The sequence below is a fragment of the Excalfactoria chinensis genome, chromosome 2 (assembly GCF_039878825.1).
Source record: "Excalfactoria chinensis isolate bCotChi1 chromosome 2, bCotChi1.hap2, whole genome shotgun sequence".
In the NCBI taxonomy this organism is placed as follows: Eukaryota; Metazoa; Chordata; class Aves; order Galliformes; family Phasianidae; genus Excalfactoria; species Excalfactoria chinensis.
In genome coordinates, this window is record NC_092826.1 from 20,847,005 (window position 1) to 20,864,124 (window position 17,120).

General features: G+C 39.7%; 1 protein-coding gene across 1 annotated transcript in view; it reads left to right on the forward strand.

Moving 5' to 3' along the window:
- The window catches only part of STK3 (serine/threonine kinase 3), a 123,352-nt gene extending 111,013 nt beyond the window's left edge, over positions 1–12,339 (forward strand). The window contains exon 11 of the mRNA XM_072329996.1: positions 8,586–12,339. Coding sequence (XP_072186097.1) covers positions 8,586–8,744 — 159 coding nt within the window. The 3' untranslated portion in view covers positions 8,745–12,339. The remainder of the gene's footprint in view (positions 1–8,585) is intronic.
- The last annotated feature ends 4,781 nt before the right edge of the window (positions 12,340–17,120 follow it).

Sequence of the window (17,120 nt, forward strand, 5' to 3'; positions counted from 1 at the left end):
ACAACATTTAGAGCTTTGCAATGTGTATTTCCTCAGGTTGACTAAAGATTATGTGGTAATCAATGATTCTTCAATGAAATCATAATTAATTAAATGCAGAGCTGGTGCATTTCATCAAAAGAACTGACCGTGTTCATGTTGGTGAAGCTGCTGAATCTTCAGTGTCTGGCTGATCTGTAGATAAGACTTGAGTGAAATGGTGATGTTATTAGGGAGAATTTGAGCATCCCTTAAGTTCTGAAGAGATATTCCACAAACCTTCTCAGTTCTTGAAGATGGTAAGAAAGCTTTGGAGCTGTTTTGATCATTTTCCCTAACATAGGAGCTGTAGTTACATGCAGGGGCTGGGACTGTGCATTGCTTCCCACTTGCCTCAGGTCCCTGTGCAGCAGCAATTGTGGTGCTCCCTCAGTTAGGCCTGGCATTCCTCTTCTCCATTGGCCTCATCCCTGGGCCTTAACCCGTGTAGCTTTTGTGCAATAGGGGTCTCATTTCTCCCTGCTGCGACTAACAGCTCAGTCACATTTCTCTGCTTAGCCCAGCTTTGTCCAGTTGCTGTAGTCAGCGTCTGTGCATTCTGGTTTTTGGATTATAGATTTTTTCCTGTCCATCTCATACCCAAAGTGGTTGAAAGCCATATGCTGTTGGATGTGCCTGCTAGAATGCTTCCTGCTTGAAATGAAAACCAACAAACAGTATGTCTATCGTTCTTCCATTTATTAAAGATGGTGTTTTATTTTCCTAGCTCCATTCTGAATGGGCTATTTTAAACTAAACTGATTTTTCTTCTTTGTAAAGAATATAAGTCAAGGTTCCTCAGCAAATGGAATAAGAGTTTATGTGTGCATTTTGGGCTGGGGAGTTGCTGTCCCCCGCAGACTTTCTCCTGTCCAGAAAATTTAGTTCTTCTGTTTTTGTTTTTGCCGTAGTTTGAGCTATGAACATTTTGTATTTCTAAGTAGTTTCAGATTTCCATGTATTGTCTTTCACCAGGACACTGAGGTTAAGGTTTAAAAATGTTCCTAGCTCTTCAGGTTAAACTCTTTTCCGTGTCTGCAGTTAACTTCTGCATGGATGTGTCTTGTGTGCCATACAGAGATCCTGATTATTCAAGGAACGTCAGTTTTTCTTTTGATTATAATATTGAACAAATAATATTGAATATTGAATTATGTAAACTTGCTATACGTTACTCATTACGTGTTGCATTAATTTGTTTGCTTTAGTACTGTTTTCTTTTTAACTTCAAAACTTCTATTTCATATTATTTATGCTTTTAATTTTATTCCCAAGTTTAGATTTGCTTGTTTTCTGACCATTTTATAAGCGATCCTCTCATGGACGAATCAAATGGCAAGGAGACAGTGCCTTACCTTGAAAAAAAACATTTGGAGTAATGCTTGCATTTATATAGGTGAATGATAACTGTAGTTTGCTGAAATGGGATCCATAGTTCTTAGAACTTTAAGCGTGCTGTTTATGGGAGAACTAATTATGAAAGACAAACTACTTGCCCTGGAGATCTACGAATAAAATGCTACGAATACGAATAAAATGCTTTTAGTTACTATATAATTAGTACTCTATAAACTGCAGTTGAGTAATTCATTTTTGTTTCAAAGCTGTGTCTGCGTGGATTATATTTCAAAAACTTTTTTTTCTCATGTTTTTTGTTTTCTTTTTTTTCATCCATAAGCAATAAGGGAAGAGAGGAGATCCTGTATACTCATAGATTGGTGTGGTAGCTGCTCTGCTCTCCTCACTTTGTGGATGTATTTGCAACCCGGTTTAAGTAGCCAGATGGAGGGCTTTTCCTAAGCTTTAGATTACCTATTCTGTTGGGAACTCCACTGAACACTTGTTATATTTTTCATGGCTAACTGTGGCTTTACATGCCTGATAAAGAAAATCAGAGTACTTAAAGAACACCGAAGTCTACTCTGAGGCACTTTAAATGGCGAGTGTTTGTCTGTGGTTCTCTTTAAAAGTCATTTTGAAAAATGTCTGTGATGGACGGTGCAATTCTAAAGAGAAGACAGTAGCAAATTACAGTGTCGTGCTTCAGTAGCTTCATTTGTAATTGTATAATGTTACAATATGATCTCTAAGTGACAGAAGCAAAAAGAAACACAGTAATAGGAAGTGTTTTTTTTTTCCTTTTGTACACTTCTAAAGCTAAAATTTTATTACGAGATACCAAGAAAGTGATCTCAGTTATTTATCAATGGACATTTTTGAGCAACCAGTTTGCTGGGGTACATGGCTTGCAGTTTTTTTTACCTCTGCTCAGTTGCTTTTTATGTTTTACTCCTTTTAGTGAAAATGATTATAATCCAACCACATGAAGATCATATTCGTTAGGAGTAAAAGCAGTGTAAATTATATTTGAGCTGCTTACAATATGATCAAGCATAAACACATGCTACTTAACTGGTGTTGTCAGGAACTGTGGAAAATTGCAGTATGCGAGAGTTGTAATATCATTTTTACACGACTTTTCATGATGATTTATGCTTTTCCTAGGATTTCAACTCCTGTAGTCGGTATAACTCATAAAAGCTTTAAGCTCCTGGATTGTTGTTGTTTTTTTCCTGAACATTTTAGTCTTAGCAGTTTCTAAACAGCAATGTTTAAATTCTAGCTGCCTCCTCATGGCTCAGAAAGAAAAAGAGAGGTAGAAAGACACCTTTCTCCTCCAAAAAGCTATTCTAGGGATCTAACTTTTTATGGGAGTTTACTAAAGATGAAGGACCCAGCTCATAACTTTAGAATTTTAGGATTGGTGGTGCTTAGTGTGCTAGGAGGAGAAGCCCTGGGTAGTATGCAAGTCATATTATGCTTCAGTGCTGTAGAAAACTCCTTTTTTTCTCTCTTTTTCTCTTGGTGGTTCGCTATTCATATATAATACTGTCTGAAGCTGAGAAAAGTCTTCAAAAAGCTGAAAAATGATGATAGTAGGGGAGACTGAGCTTTGTGTTTTGAAAACAATATACAGTTTTAACATATGAACAGTGAAGGTTTGAGTAGTGAAGATAGGAATTAATAAGTGAACATTTATATAATAATTTATTCCTAAAAGGACTTCTTAAAATTAAGTGAAGTTGTCCTGGTTTAATTGTTTCTTAATTCTTAATTCTATGTACTTATTTTACCCCGCCCAGTTCATAGTCCTGTGGAATGAAGTTTAGGTTTTAAAATGTTACGTTCCTGGCTCTTTTCTCCCATAACTTATCAAAAGCAACAATAGTAATTGAGATCTTTTTTTATATTTCTATAGCCTCGTATTTTGCAACAAGGAAACCTCCTCCCTAACACAAGGAAATAATTGCTTTTGCTCTACTCTCTGTTAAAGCTGGTTTGCTTGTGTCTGACTTGCCTCCTCCAGTGACAGCAGGGGTAGGGATGACAGCAGGTCAGAGCTCTGACGTGCAGCCTGACATGCTTGGCAAGGAGGAGAGAGCTGCTGCTGAGCACATAACAGCCACTGTGGTATCTTTCCGTGCACGCAAAGCTAAGAAAGCTACCATATAAGTGAGCTTTTGAGGTTTGGGTATGAACTTTTATAGGCCAGAAAAATTAGTCAGGAAAGCCCACCTTTTTGTCTCAGGAATCCGACCCAAGTCTAATTTGTTATGTTAGTAAAAAGGATTTTGAAACCATCAGTGCGTCTCATTCAGTAAGAGAGAAGCAAACTGCTCAGCAAAAGTAAAGCAGTGGAGAGAAAGTTTCTTTTCTTCTTTTACCCGAGGCCACTAACAACACAGAGCAATCCAAGGCATGCACTGGTTAAATCTTAGAAAGTGCTATAGGCAACCCACTTTCGCAATTGCCATAGAAAATTGTTGTTGTTAGCCATTCTGTTGATAGTTCATATTGTAGGAATTACTAGCAGATGGGAAAATAGATGACTCAGGGTACAGTATTAACAATCCATATTTTTTTAATCAAAGGCCTCTAATAAGGCATGTTGCATCTGTAAGATTCGTTTAAGCAGTTGCTAGGAAGAATTTTTTTGTTCAAACTTGATACAGATTATTTTTTGATCGAATATCTATTTTCTTAACAATTTAAACCCTGAAAATGCATTTGCTTGTTTTCATTGCACCAGCCTAATGGCAGTATTCCATAATTTAGTTTGATAGAATGGAGGTTTGCAATGGTAATTCATACATTATGGAATTACTAATGAAATCTAATTTTTATCATATTGAAAACATCACAAGCCTAGAGCTTTTATTTACTTCTGTTAGCTGTCAAGGGTGGATTAAGATTGTAGAGTGCTACATCCACCCAAACTTTGGATTTCACCCCCTGAAAAGTTTGGATGGCTATAGATGTGTGCTGGCCAAGACAAGCTAATGAGTTCCAGACTCTTTTCCAGACCCCTTTGCTGCAATTCATGGTCTGCAAGCACCGCCAAGTATCTCAGATGCATTTCCTTCCTCCCGACTCCTGTGCTGGAAACAGGTAGTTAGGATTCACATTGCACTGCTTGTTTTGATGACCTTTGAGGGTCCACATATGAGTGTGGGTTATCTCCTTCCTTCTCAGCTTATCCGTAGAGATCTCTGGTCTGTAGACAGGAATGCCTATGTATTTTCCAGTTGCATTGTCTGGCTCGAATCTTTGTCAGTATGATCTGATCAGGGTTGCAGACAAAATATATGAGGTATGGTGTGGGTCCTCCTGCAGGCAGGAGCATTGACTGCAAGTGAGTCTTCCTTGTCTTGCTGAACACACCAATTCAACTGTAGCTGATCTGCCTGAGATGCACTGAGTTTGACTGAAAAAAGGTAAAAACTGTTGCCCTTCCCTTGCTGGGGTTTTGTTCTGAGAGACTGCATCAGCATGGGAGGAAGGAATTCCGTTTATCTCACTGTTTGAGGATGTAATAGAAAGCAAAGAGCCTGAAGCCAGCATTGACCAGAACAAGAATGTTGTCTGCATAGAAAATGTTCTGATGAAATGCAGTGCAGGTTACCTATCTTGCATTATAGCACTGGATTATTTTTTCTTCAGCCACAAAACTTATCACTATTTCTTAAAAACCCAGATAACTGTGATTAGCTGTGCTTCCTGCCAGCTTCACACCTGGGGATGTACCTGTCTCTGGAGACTCAGTAGCTCTCATCTGTCATTTGATCACAGCTTGTAGATGTGGCTAGAACTTTCCCAGCCTCTTGATTGTTGCTGTATCCCAGCTTAAGTTCCCAATAATGAGGGTGATCATATTAAAAGAAGGTTGTTGACAATTCTGAATCCGTTCTGCTGCTTTTTAACTTTTGTTTTTTTGGAGAACTCATTAACCCTGTTATGAGTAGGTTGAAAAGTGAGCCAGGAGAAGGCAAATGATGGGTATCCTGTTTGGTAAAAGTTCAAGATGAGCTATACCAGGTTTCCTCACTTCTGTTTCCTTAGAGGAGAGTGTTCATTGTATGGTTGTGTTGCCTTTTCCAAGAAAATAACAGTTCAGCTGCAGGATGAGATAGATATGCTTTGGTATCTGAAGGGTATCAGTGAAGATGAGTGCTCCATAGGCCTTGCAGATGCTCCATCACTGAAGCCTTTCTCTGCCTTGGTGCTGGACCATCTTGACACTAACTGTAATCTGACTGTGAACATCTGAGCTCACAAAGGATGCGACTGATTCTGGTAGAGATTAAATGGTAGAGATTAAATTGTCATTGTCAGACAAATAATAGCTTGATTACTGAACCACTGTGTTTGCAGCTTGTAAAATGCTATCAAAGTATCATTTAAAACCTTTTTGATTTCTGGTTGCTTGTGTTGGTAGCCCTTTTTCAAGAAGCCGCATGGGAAATCAGCTATGGCAGTTTGAACTGTGAACTCTTTGCAAATGGAAGTGCATGAGAGCGCAAAGCTCTGTCACTTTAAGAAACTAAATCAAAATATTCACCATTCATGGGAATAAGTTGCGTAGGAATAATTGCATTTCCTGTTTGAGTTGTTTCTGCACATCTCATTTAATATATTTGCTGTTGCATTCAGTGCTTGGGCTTCTGCAGTCTTTAGGATTCATGAGAAAATATCCATGGCACTGAGAAAAGTCAAGAAACAAACGTTTTGAATGAGAAGTACGTGTGCATGTGCAGAAACACATCCTAGAATGAGCTGAAGCATTTCAATGTGATTAAGTGGTTTTCTAGAGAACATAGAGCTCTCTGACCATTACTGTCTAATCTAGCATCTGATGTCAGATGGATGAGATTCATAACTCTGTTTTCAGACTCTTAATTTCCCTTTTTTCTGTTATTTGCTTCCTCTGTGTGTCCCAAGCATCATCCGTTCATACAGATGAGCACTGCAGTTCCCCATGTCCCCTGGGTGACATGACTGAGATCATTCTGAAAGATTCTTATTCTCTGGATTTAAAAATTCATTCTCTTTATATTTTAATTTCCAGCCCAGCTGTCTGTGATCCTTAAAGAATATTTAATTCCACTTGCTGGCTCTGTTTCTTGACTGAAATTTAAATAAAAACTCACCCATCACATTATTCTCTGACAATTTACTTTTATTTTTTAATTGTTTTTTGGTGCTGCATAGTTATGTGATCACATAAGCTTGAGTCTATTACGTGCCGTTTACACTTGATGTCTGCAGTGGTGATTCAGAGGGAATAAATGGATGCCCAGCCTGGCCCTGAGCAGATACAAGACTTCATCAGTGACATTTTTCACAGAATTCTCACACAAGTCAAGTGGTCATTGATGGTGCCTGTATTGGTCCACTTGCTAGTCCATGGAGCCACACATTTCTCCAGTGTGCTAAAAACAACGGCTTCATTGCTTCTCTCATCTCTACTGCCAGGAACCAGTTAAAGAGGGAAATCAGTGCTGTTACATCTTCTGATAGTACTGCAAATCCATCTGAAACTTCACTCATATAGGGGACATCTTCTCTGAATAGTTTCTGTAATATGCCAGCGACGTTTACCAATTGGCTGAAAAAGAAAGAGAAGGGTGTTTGTTTGTTCTAAGTCTTTTCTTTCTCTGAGAACTGAAGGAAGTTTTTCTCTCAGAGTCTTGGTGACTGAGGAGTGATGATTCCTTTCCCCCATGCTTTCTTACATTTACCAGGTGGGAGAAATGTCATAAAGTAGGTGGAGGCAACTTTTTCCTTCCTAAGATGTAAAAGGTGCCATTTGTCCTTAGCACAGACAGACATTGGTGATGGGCTGCTGAGTGTATCTAGGGTTTCTGAAGCTGATGCTGCTCTGAGGGTCTCTGGTCCTGGGGGTATTTTGACTGCTGACTTTTAATTCTGACCTTCATAGAAATCTTATCGTTAAAACAACTTTGAATGAAAACAGGCATCTTTTTCTATATGCTCTTCTATGCATTTCTGCTCTTCACTCCATCTTGGTTATGCATTTAAGTTATTATACTGCATTGTGCATAGTAGAAATCATAGTGCTGGGGTTTGGACTATATGTAGCAATATGTGTTGTTAATTTATATGCCTCAGATGCTGATAAAAATAAAGATCAAAAGTAGTATTTCATTCCTCAGGGAAAGCAGATCAGACAGTGCTGATGGAAAACTGCCCTAGATTCATAAACTAAGCATTGACTCATTAGCAGGTTGATTCAGAAAATGTATTCTTTTTTTAACTCCCGTGTTAGGTGGTGTGCTTGTTTGCAGTGCCAGCGTGTTTGCAAACACAGTGTAGATCGTCCCTTTCCTAGGATCTTTGAAATCTGTTGATGTTTATCACACTGTGTGAAAGGTAATGGACACACTGGCAATTCCAACAGGAGAGAGAAATGAAGAAAGGCACTGGACTTCCCCAGGAAATAATTATATAGGACAACCAATGGAAGGTGTTTCAACAGTGGATCCTCCCTGCAAGAGCAGGTGGGGCAACAATAACTATGTGCCCCAGTGCCTGAGGGGACCCCGGCCTTTGCTTGCATACTTCTTGTGTGACCCATCACTCCTAATGAATGAAATGTGATGAACTCTTTTAACGCAGCGAGAAAACAGTTTTGGAAAGAGAAAGGTGTGGTGAAAGTGATTCCTTCCCATGGATTCAGGAAATTATTTTGTGTATTATTTAAGCACCCTAGTCACTCTGATCAGAAGGTACCTCTAAATGTCTCTCAGAATGCCACTTACAGCACTTGTCTGTTTCTTAAGGCTTCTGTGAGAGACTGAATCTGGTAAGAAATACTTGATTAGCCAGTGTGATTTGTATGTATGAATATAATCTTGTGTACTATGGCATGCGTTTATTTTCAGCCTAGGGAGTTTAATTCCAGGCCTATATTTATTTGCAGTCTAATTACAAGGTATTCAAAGGGATTTTTTAATTGTTATTATTTTTATTAACTGTGCTGCATGTGTGTGTGTTTTCATATGCTGTTACTTACCGAGGAGCTTCTGGCTATATAAACTTATATATATATACACACACACACACACACACACACACACACACACACAGGGTATGTAAAAACTCTGCAACTGTAAACTGTAGGGTTATGAAAAGCAGTGGTTTTCACATTGCTTATAAATAGTTTGTAATCTTTTTCTGTGTTTTTCTTTGCTTGTTTTGTCTTTCAGTTGAAGAATCTAAGCTTAGAAGAATTGCAGATGAGATTAAAGGCTTTGGACCCTATGATGGAACGAGAAATTGAAGAGCTTCGTCAGAGGTACACTGCAAAGAGGCAACCTATCCTGGATGCAATGGATGCCAAGAAGAGGAGACAACAAAATTTCTGAGTTGGTTTTACTTTCCGAGATAATGCTATGAGTCAGTGTGGACACTGGTAACTTTGTAGGTCTGAAGGAATTCTATTGTGAGAGTTTAAAAACAAACCACAGCAATCTTTTCATTCTTCCTTCTCTAGCAATGACGGTCGGAGCAGTGGAAGAACACCTGGTGTTCTTCACAGGGAGTGAAACACATTACCACTTGTTAAATTTTAACACGTTTAATGTAATAGAAGTTTGGTCTGTTACTTCCCGGTCTTTTTCAGGTGTATTGTGGTAACTTTGTGTTGTACATTAGGGGGTTAGTTGTGGAGCACATGGAACTATTTCTTGATTGTACAACACTACAGAGCCTTATGTTGCAATATGCTTTTCCTCCCACTTAGTAGCATATTTATTGTGTAATCTTTGATTATCCTATTTATTTTATGCCTGTTTTCTTTTTGTTGTTGTTGTTGTTGTTTTGTTAGGAAATACTGGATAATACTGTGGAGAGCAGAGGTAGACTAGACAAAGTTAGTACTGTAGTAGAATGGAAAGTTGCTCACCACTGTATTATCTTTTAATACTCCAGTTTCAGCAAGCTTCCCAGTTCAGGACAGCACTTGAGCATGTGTTCGGTCCATTCCTATCAACAGAATGTTAAATATAAGATAAATAATAAGCACATGTTTTTCTGCTCTCCTGAATGAAGGACTGTGGCTGCAGTTGAGCAATACAATTGTTACACTAGGGAGCTTTCTTCTAGAGAATATTTCTGTCATTTTTACGCACACAAAATGATCTTTCGTTAAACAAAACAACAAGTGCCTAATTGGTTTTGATTTTTCTATTATTCAGGAGTAGCAACGCTTGCAGTCACTCCTGCAGTGTAAATTTGCTATTGCTATCACAGTTCTGACCAGTATCACTTTCCTGTTTTGCACCATAGTTATATCGTAGTTTTATAATGAAGTAACAGCTACACTTTACACATACTGGATATGTTTTTTTAGTTCATTTAATTTTTTAGCACTATTTTGGGGGAAGAGGGGAGTTTTTAGTGCTTTGGGTTTGGTTTGGTTTCACGTTATAGATATTAAGGGATAGTAATTTAAAAGCCAAAGAATATCAATTGAATACTTATATATAATGTAAGTACTGAAATGAAGCAATGTATTGCAGATCTCTGAAGGTTCTGTCCTGCAACCACTAAACATACAAAGTTCCTGTAGTTCTCTGTGGTAGATTTTGGGAAATCAGAAATGCAGGACCAAGCTTTTAATATCTTTTTCCAGCTTCTTCTGTCTGATTTATATTGTGTGTTATCTAGTAGGTAGAATTTACAACATTGCAAAACCTATTTCAGACTTAGCCGAAAATGTGATCCACTTTCTGAACAATCTACTGGGATCTCTGTTGCAATCTTTACAATTGTTACCTTTTTATAATTAACTTCACTGTGATAGTCATACTTCTTTAAACAATACAACTGAAAAGGTCTTTACTTTCAACCTCCAGCTGTTCAGCTTTTAATGGTGACTACTGTACGGGCATCTTCTGTTGAATGTTTTCTGGAAATTAGTAATCATCTCATACCTCTTAACATTTGCTGTCATCGTTTGTGGACCATTTAGATGGAACAGTGCAGATTTTGGAAATGGTGCATTATATCTTCAAACTTAAGCAAAAGGAAAACAAAAGATTTTACAGCATCAGCACATTACGGCCGCGCTGGGACCAGAATCTGGTTTTGAGCTGCATTACAGCCATTGTTGTCATTGTCATTGTGTTTGTGTTTGCGTGCACGCCACGCTCTAATCTGTAAACCCCAGAGTCAAATAAATTTTAATAGTGATTGTTAGAACATCCTTACCCTCCACTCTTCTTATATTTCCTAAAATAATGACCATCCCTTCTGAAGAAGCAGGAACACAGAAGATCCATAAAAATTACTTTAGGTAAGATAAATGCACCTTGTAGTCTTATGCCTCACATTTATACAATTAAATGATGTAAAGTACAAAAGAGTATAATCATATCACTGTGCCATTAGATTATAACCATAATGCAGCAGAAAATAACTGCAGTGAACACCTCCCCCAGTAGTTTGATTCTTGCTTAAAATTCATTCCTAATGCCTCAGATTTCTGGTGTGTGTGTGTATCTATATGCACGTGTGTGCGTGTATATGTATACATGTCTGTAAGTAGAAATACAGAACAACATTACTTAAACCGTCAGGAGAGGAATCTGACTTGCCTTTTATTGGTGTGCCTTTTTAGCAGAGTGTCCAGACACTCTTGCTTTCATCATTAGCAGCTTTCTTTCCCCTTACTCTCTGAAACTTCCCACCAAAAGAGGGCTTTGATTTTGAATATCGTCTTTGCGGTATAATTTACAGTGTGACATAATGATCACAATTTTCATATCTTATGTATCCTGAAAGCTTTTTAATGCAGTGCACTAAATATGAATTAACCCTCCAGAGGGACTCCAGTAAAAGGCCATTTTAGACTAGAGGTGCTGCAGTCTGACATTGAAAGGTATCAGAAGATAAGGGACATCCTTTCTTTGCTCCTGATCGGTCTGAATGGAAGCAATTTATGTAAGCTTAGCACATGAGCGTACACACATGCAGGAGGAAAATCTGAAATTCACAGAATAAAAAAATAGAATGAAGCAAGTCACTTAATAAAGGTGGGAAAATGGCTTTTGAAACACTGTAAACTGGGTAGATATCAGCAGTTTGTGACCAAAGAATTATTCCACCAATGACTGTGAAGTTACTCATGTTGCCCTTCTGGGACAGTGTGAAACCTGCCTTTGGTTCCAGAAGCATTCCAGCCTATACGTTAAGTGCAAGCATAATTCATAGAAGTAGGTTTTATATTAAGAGATGATTACAAATTATGTTTCCTTTCTTCTGTTTATCCAAATGAATCAAAGCATCCGTACTAACAGCTACACATCTCTACTGCAGGATGAGCATCTCTGCCAAGGAAAGCAGATAGTGCAGTAAATACGGCATTTTAAAGGTGAGATTTGCAGGAAATCTGATAGAACTACTGACAAGGTAACTTTCAGTAAGATTTTAACCAAGTGGTTTCTTATTTGCTTCTGATTCTGTCTGTTTAGGTTTAGGAAGAAAAAGAGAAATAGTTTGGAAAAATAATTGCCTTTTACTAAACATTTGTAATAAAAGCAAATTTTTCATGTATAACGTTGTCTTGTTGTTCATTCTAACTAAAGCTAATGTCACTAGTAACCATTAATGTTCATTTACATAGCTGTCTCACCAGTAAATAACAGCTTGCCTGTATTTGCCCAGGTAATTTCAGAGCAGAGGGTGCAGTGGCTCGGGCTGCTTCTGTGTCCACCTGCACAGTATGTTGAGCTTCTCAGTACAAAAGTGGCTGATGATAAATGAATCAGTAAACAGGTCCATGAGGCAACATTCGTCACCATTGACATGCATCGGTGCTTCTAAATGGAATGTATTCTGCACAGATTGTGTAAAGCACTTTGTGTGCACGTTGTTTTATCAGTGTGATGTGATGAAGGTTACATTTTCTTTTTAGTTGTATTCATGGGTATAAAACTAATTAAAAAGACTTTGTAACATAAGCAGGCCTTTATTTCTTTGCATTTGTAAATATTAAGAGCTCCATCTTATTGTGGTGTTTCTTTCTGCACTTTGAAGGCATGGGGGGATGTTCTGTAACATCATAGAGTGAGCTGGAAAATTGGCTTAGAGGAATTTTCTGTACCAGGCTGTGGTACAACAGTGTTATGTCCACTATTGTCAGTGAAAGCCTTGCAGAAAAATAGTCTCGGGCAGCAGGTGGTGCTTCTTGCCACTGTTTGGTGCCAGGTGTTGTAATATTGCACTGCTTTGCAGGAAAGGCAAAATTACATTCATAGTAGGTCAATGTAAGGTCAATACGTTGTACCTGGGGATTTGCCCTATTAAGTCTAGAACAAGTTTCTTCACAAAATGCTTGTTGGGTTTTTTTTCTCTGCTTAGTGTGTTCACTATGGAAAGGGACCACTACTTGTATGGTGTCCTTTCCTCCGTTGTTCTTCTTCGTTAGAGTATTTGAAGAATACTTACTCATTCCTCCTGATTTGCTACTCGCTGCTCAGAAAGACAAATGTGAGCATTGCTTTAAAGGGTGTTCCCTGAGCTAAGTGTCCTTGGGATGTTGTCCCACAGGTGCCAACAACAGCATTCGTTCTTTCTGTCATTGATGAGAGATCATTGAATCGAAGTCTTAGCTGCCCTGGCCATGCTGCTTCTGAGACTAATGTTGGCTAACAAAAGCACCTATGTAGCTCACTGTTCTACATCAGTGTTTCACAGCTGACTTGCTTCCGTTAGTGCTTACTGTCTTTTATGTCTGTGCTTTATGTTATTCAGTTGCCACTTTTAGAGCTTTTAAACAAATTATAATTGAAAACACCATAACAATTCCAAGTAGTTAAACTTTGGGAAGAAGTCACTAAAAGGATATTTCTCTCTTTATTCTCCTACCCCTTTCTGGGTCATGGAGGCCTTTACTGCAGAGAATAGGTGTCTTGAGATGGATAGACCATCCATGCTGTATGGATGCAGATGGTTTTAGCAAGAGGGCTGGATGAGTCCCCTACTTTGGACCTTGTATAAATGTTGTGCCCCACTGGGTTCCCCTCTCACCATATTCCATCCACTGCTGTAGGCTCCTGAGAACTGTGAGGAAGCAGCACAAAGCAGTGTGTCACCTTGCCACCAAGAGATGTGGCACGGATCTGGAAACTGCTGGTCAGCATCAGGGTAGGGTTACATTTAAACCAGTGCCTGTGGTGAAGGAAGCCTCATGGCAGGCAGCTCATCATCAAATGGGCTAAGCCATGCTGCAGTGGCAAATGGCTTTTGGTGCAACATTGCTCTCTTGGCAGGACTTGACATGCTGACAGCGTGGCCTGACACAGAAGTAAGAAGCTTTCATGTGTAATGGGCAAACAGCCAGAGTTCTCACTTGCTGCACAACCACATGCTAATTGTCTGGGTATACATTTTACTTCTACAAGTTAATTAAGTCATTTAGTCTTTACTTAAGAACTAGACGCTGCCCTGTGTGGATATTTCTTATAGAAAGTTGTCATGTTCCAGAATCTCTCCATGCTTCACTCCCAGAAAGAAATACAGCTCTCCTAATCACATCTCTCCCCAGTGTTTGGACCTGACTGGTATAATCGGTTTAATCCTTCTTTGTACACAGGTGTGTTTATGAGCACACAGACACACACCCTCTGCCTCCTGCTCATTCCTCTGTTCCCATCATGGGAAAGTGTCTGTGGCCCTCGGATATCCACAGCACCGTGCTCTTAAGGTTTTTCTGCCACTTCACACCTTCCTGGACTTGCAGAGCCAGTGTGGTTACTGTTAAAGAAAAACACACGGTGACTACATCAAAGAGGGAGACCAAAAGCTTTTGGTTTGATTTATCTGACACTAAGCCTTTAGTGTGATGCATCAATTGATATTTCATTTTTATTACAGCACAATTGGCTATACAGACTAAACAGCGAGAGGTGTCCTTTTGATCTCTCCCAGCACATGAAAACAGGTGTCACAGTCCAGGGATTATGCAGGTCAGAGATTATTTGAAGAAGGATTAAGTAGAGCTACCAATTTTCTTAGCAACCGTATCCGAAAGCATGAGCTTCTATTTAAAATGCAGGCCTTCTTTCAGATAGGTCACTTATTGGTCATGTACCAATTCCCTGCTGAAACTATGGGAGAAGTTTAGAATTTTTGAAGTTTTATTTGTGATAAAAGAAACAGATCAAGCCATGTACTTACAGATACAATTAACAGGATGACTTCTGAGTCTCCTAAAATCCTGGTGAGTTTGTTGTTGTTGCTGATCCTTGCACAGTAACGTTGTTGAAACCACCCAGAAAATAGTAGGGTGATTGCACCAGAGTTCAGCGATTTATATGCACATAGAAGTAATTATAATCAGAGTGATAGACCACTGCAAATTGAGCAGAGATCTCTAATGCAGTGAGTACCGGTGCTGTGTTTCACTCAATGCAGCTGCGCTTCTGAAACACCGCTCTTACTGCAAGAACCTCTCCTCCTATCAGACATGGGAACACAACCAGCAGTGAGTTGGTAGCCCACTGTGGGTCTGTAGAAAGGGCTGAGAGACCATACACCTCCCATTTTATTTTCAGCCACCAAGGAAGGCACTGCTGACCGCTCAGCTCATACACGTCCCTTTGCTTTTGGGGTTATTTATAGTCCATGGTTGAAAGTGTCTGAGATCAGTGGCAATAATGTGTTAGATTCACATTTCTCCTACTTAGTGTGGCTGTGTTCTGTTGACACGGATGTGTGAGTAGCCCCCAGGTATGTTATTATTGCGATAAATAATCGAGAATTTCTGTGATCGTAGGACCAGCAATACAGCAGACCCACATCCCAATCATTAATGCAAATTTATTCCACAAGTGGGTATAAGTTTGAAGCCTTTTAAATGTGGTTAACGCTGATTTATTCAGCCCATCAACTGACGTAATTTTTATACATCTCACAGCACTTATCTTCAGTTACTGCCTCCAGAAAAAGCACAATAGTTAGGTCCTATCTCGCAGCTGAAGTAGGAGGAAGCCTTATTAGCAAAGCGTTTGACTAATAATTTATTTTGTAGACAGATGCTGAACGAAAGTGTTTAGTTCAGCTCTTTGCTCTAGTAGAAGGAACACTGATTAAGTTGTATTTAAGAAGAGATTACTCTCGTGCTTCTGAACTGCCTTCCAGCTTCTGCGGTGATATATAGAAATAGGGCTGCTTGGGACCAAATGTACGCAGCGCTACAGCCCCAGCAGCTGTGGGGTTTGCAGTTGTGTGGCTTTGCTTTCCTGATGCTTGCTTACTATACCTCAAATATGGAGGGTCCACCACCCTGCATTCAGAGCTGTCTGTTGCTGCCAGGAGAGAGGGAAGGAAAACTCCCTGACACCCCAGCTCTTTTCATCCAGGAACCATTAACTCTGACAAAGCACACAGCCGCTCTCTTCTGTATTCCTGCCATGTCTAGACTGGCCTCTCCTTGTGCCTAAAGGGAAATCAATGAAGAAAGCCAAACACAGCAGAGCCCACCTGCTGCCCCCACCTCACAGCATGACTCCTGCCTACTGCATTATTTCAGCGCTAGGACAGAAAGATTCCATCCCAGTTTGAGATGGTCCTACTGGGAGAAGCCGGCCTTGCCAGTAGCACGGGACAGAGGGAGTCACATTGGGAAACTGGCTGGGAACAGCCTGCTCTTTCCACAGGGACTTGCAAGCATCACCAACCTCTTGTAGATGTCAGCTTTCTGTAGGGTATACTCCAATGGTGATATCAAGGGGCACTGTACTGGGAAAAGGCACATCCAGAGGAGGATGGAAAGAGATGATGTTTGAGGTGTTCAGTGAGAAGCTAAACCCTACTGATACCATGAAACAAATAACAGTTTGAGGAGCTGATGTTTTTTCCATGCTTCTCTGAAGGGTTGGATGCATTCCCCTGCCTGTCCAGCCAGACACATGCGTTCACCAAACTGAGGACTTTCAGATATAGGGTTGTGTAAAGTCCGTCGGAGGCTGTGAGGTGGTTCTCCATATGCTGCACTACAGAAGAAATGAATGCCAAACAGACCGTCAGCAACATCATGCTACGTGGGAGACACTTTCTAGACTGCTTGGAGGTTGCTTCTTCCAGTTGATGGCCCATATCTTTGTTTCATCATTAAAGGGATTAATGAACCTTGATGCGATGGGGCAAACACAACAGCTCTGAGTACCCAAACATTGTGGCTGACTGTAAATTATTCTCAGCTGAATAGCATAGGTTTTTGTTGGTGGTGGTTGTTTGGGTTTTTGGGTTTTCTTTAGGAAGAAGACAGAATCTGTAAAAGATGCTTCAGGATTGGATGGAAATATTGGTCTTGATCTGCCAGAATAGAGGGAAGCCTGAAAATAAGTTACAGAAGGTCCAGTTGTTTTCTGGTGTAACTTATGAGGAAGTCAGGTGCATAAATTGGGAGAAAAGAAGCAAAAGTGGAAAATGATGAGATAAGAATAGTTTGGGCTCAACACCTCACAGAGGGATATGAGCGGTGACTCTGGGTTGAATATTGTTTGAAAATACCATCAAAGGTAGATTAAAGTCAGGAGCGCTGTGAAAGGAAATGGATAACTGGGAAAGCAAGAACAGTTACTCCAGGGGCTTCTGCTGCTCATGTGTGTGCAGCTGGGGCCCACCAGGAGAGGGGCTGTTTGGAAGAGATGAAAGGTCATGTCAAATTGATTTAGTACCTACAAGTGCTATTGGTGTGCTGCTTAGTCCCTAATCGGCGAGGTAGAGAATGAGAA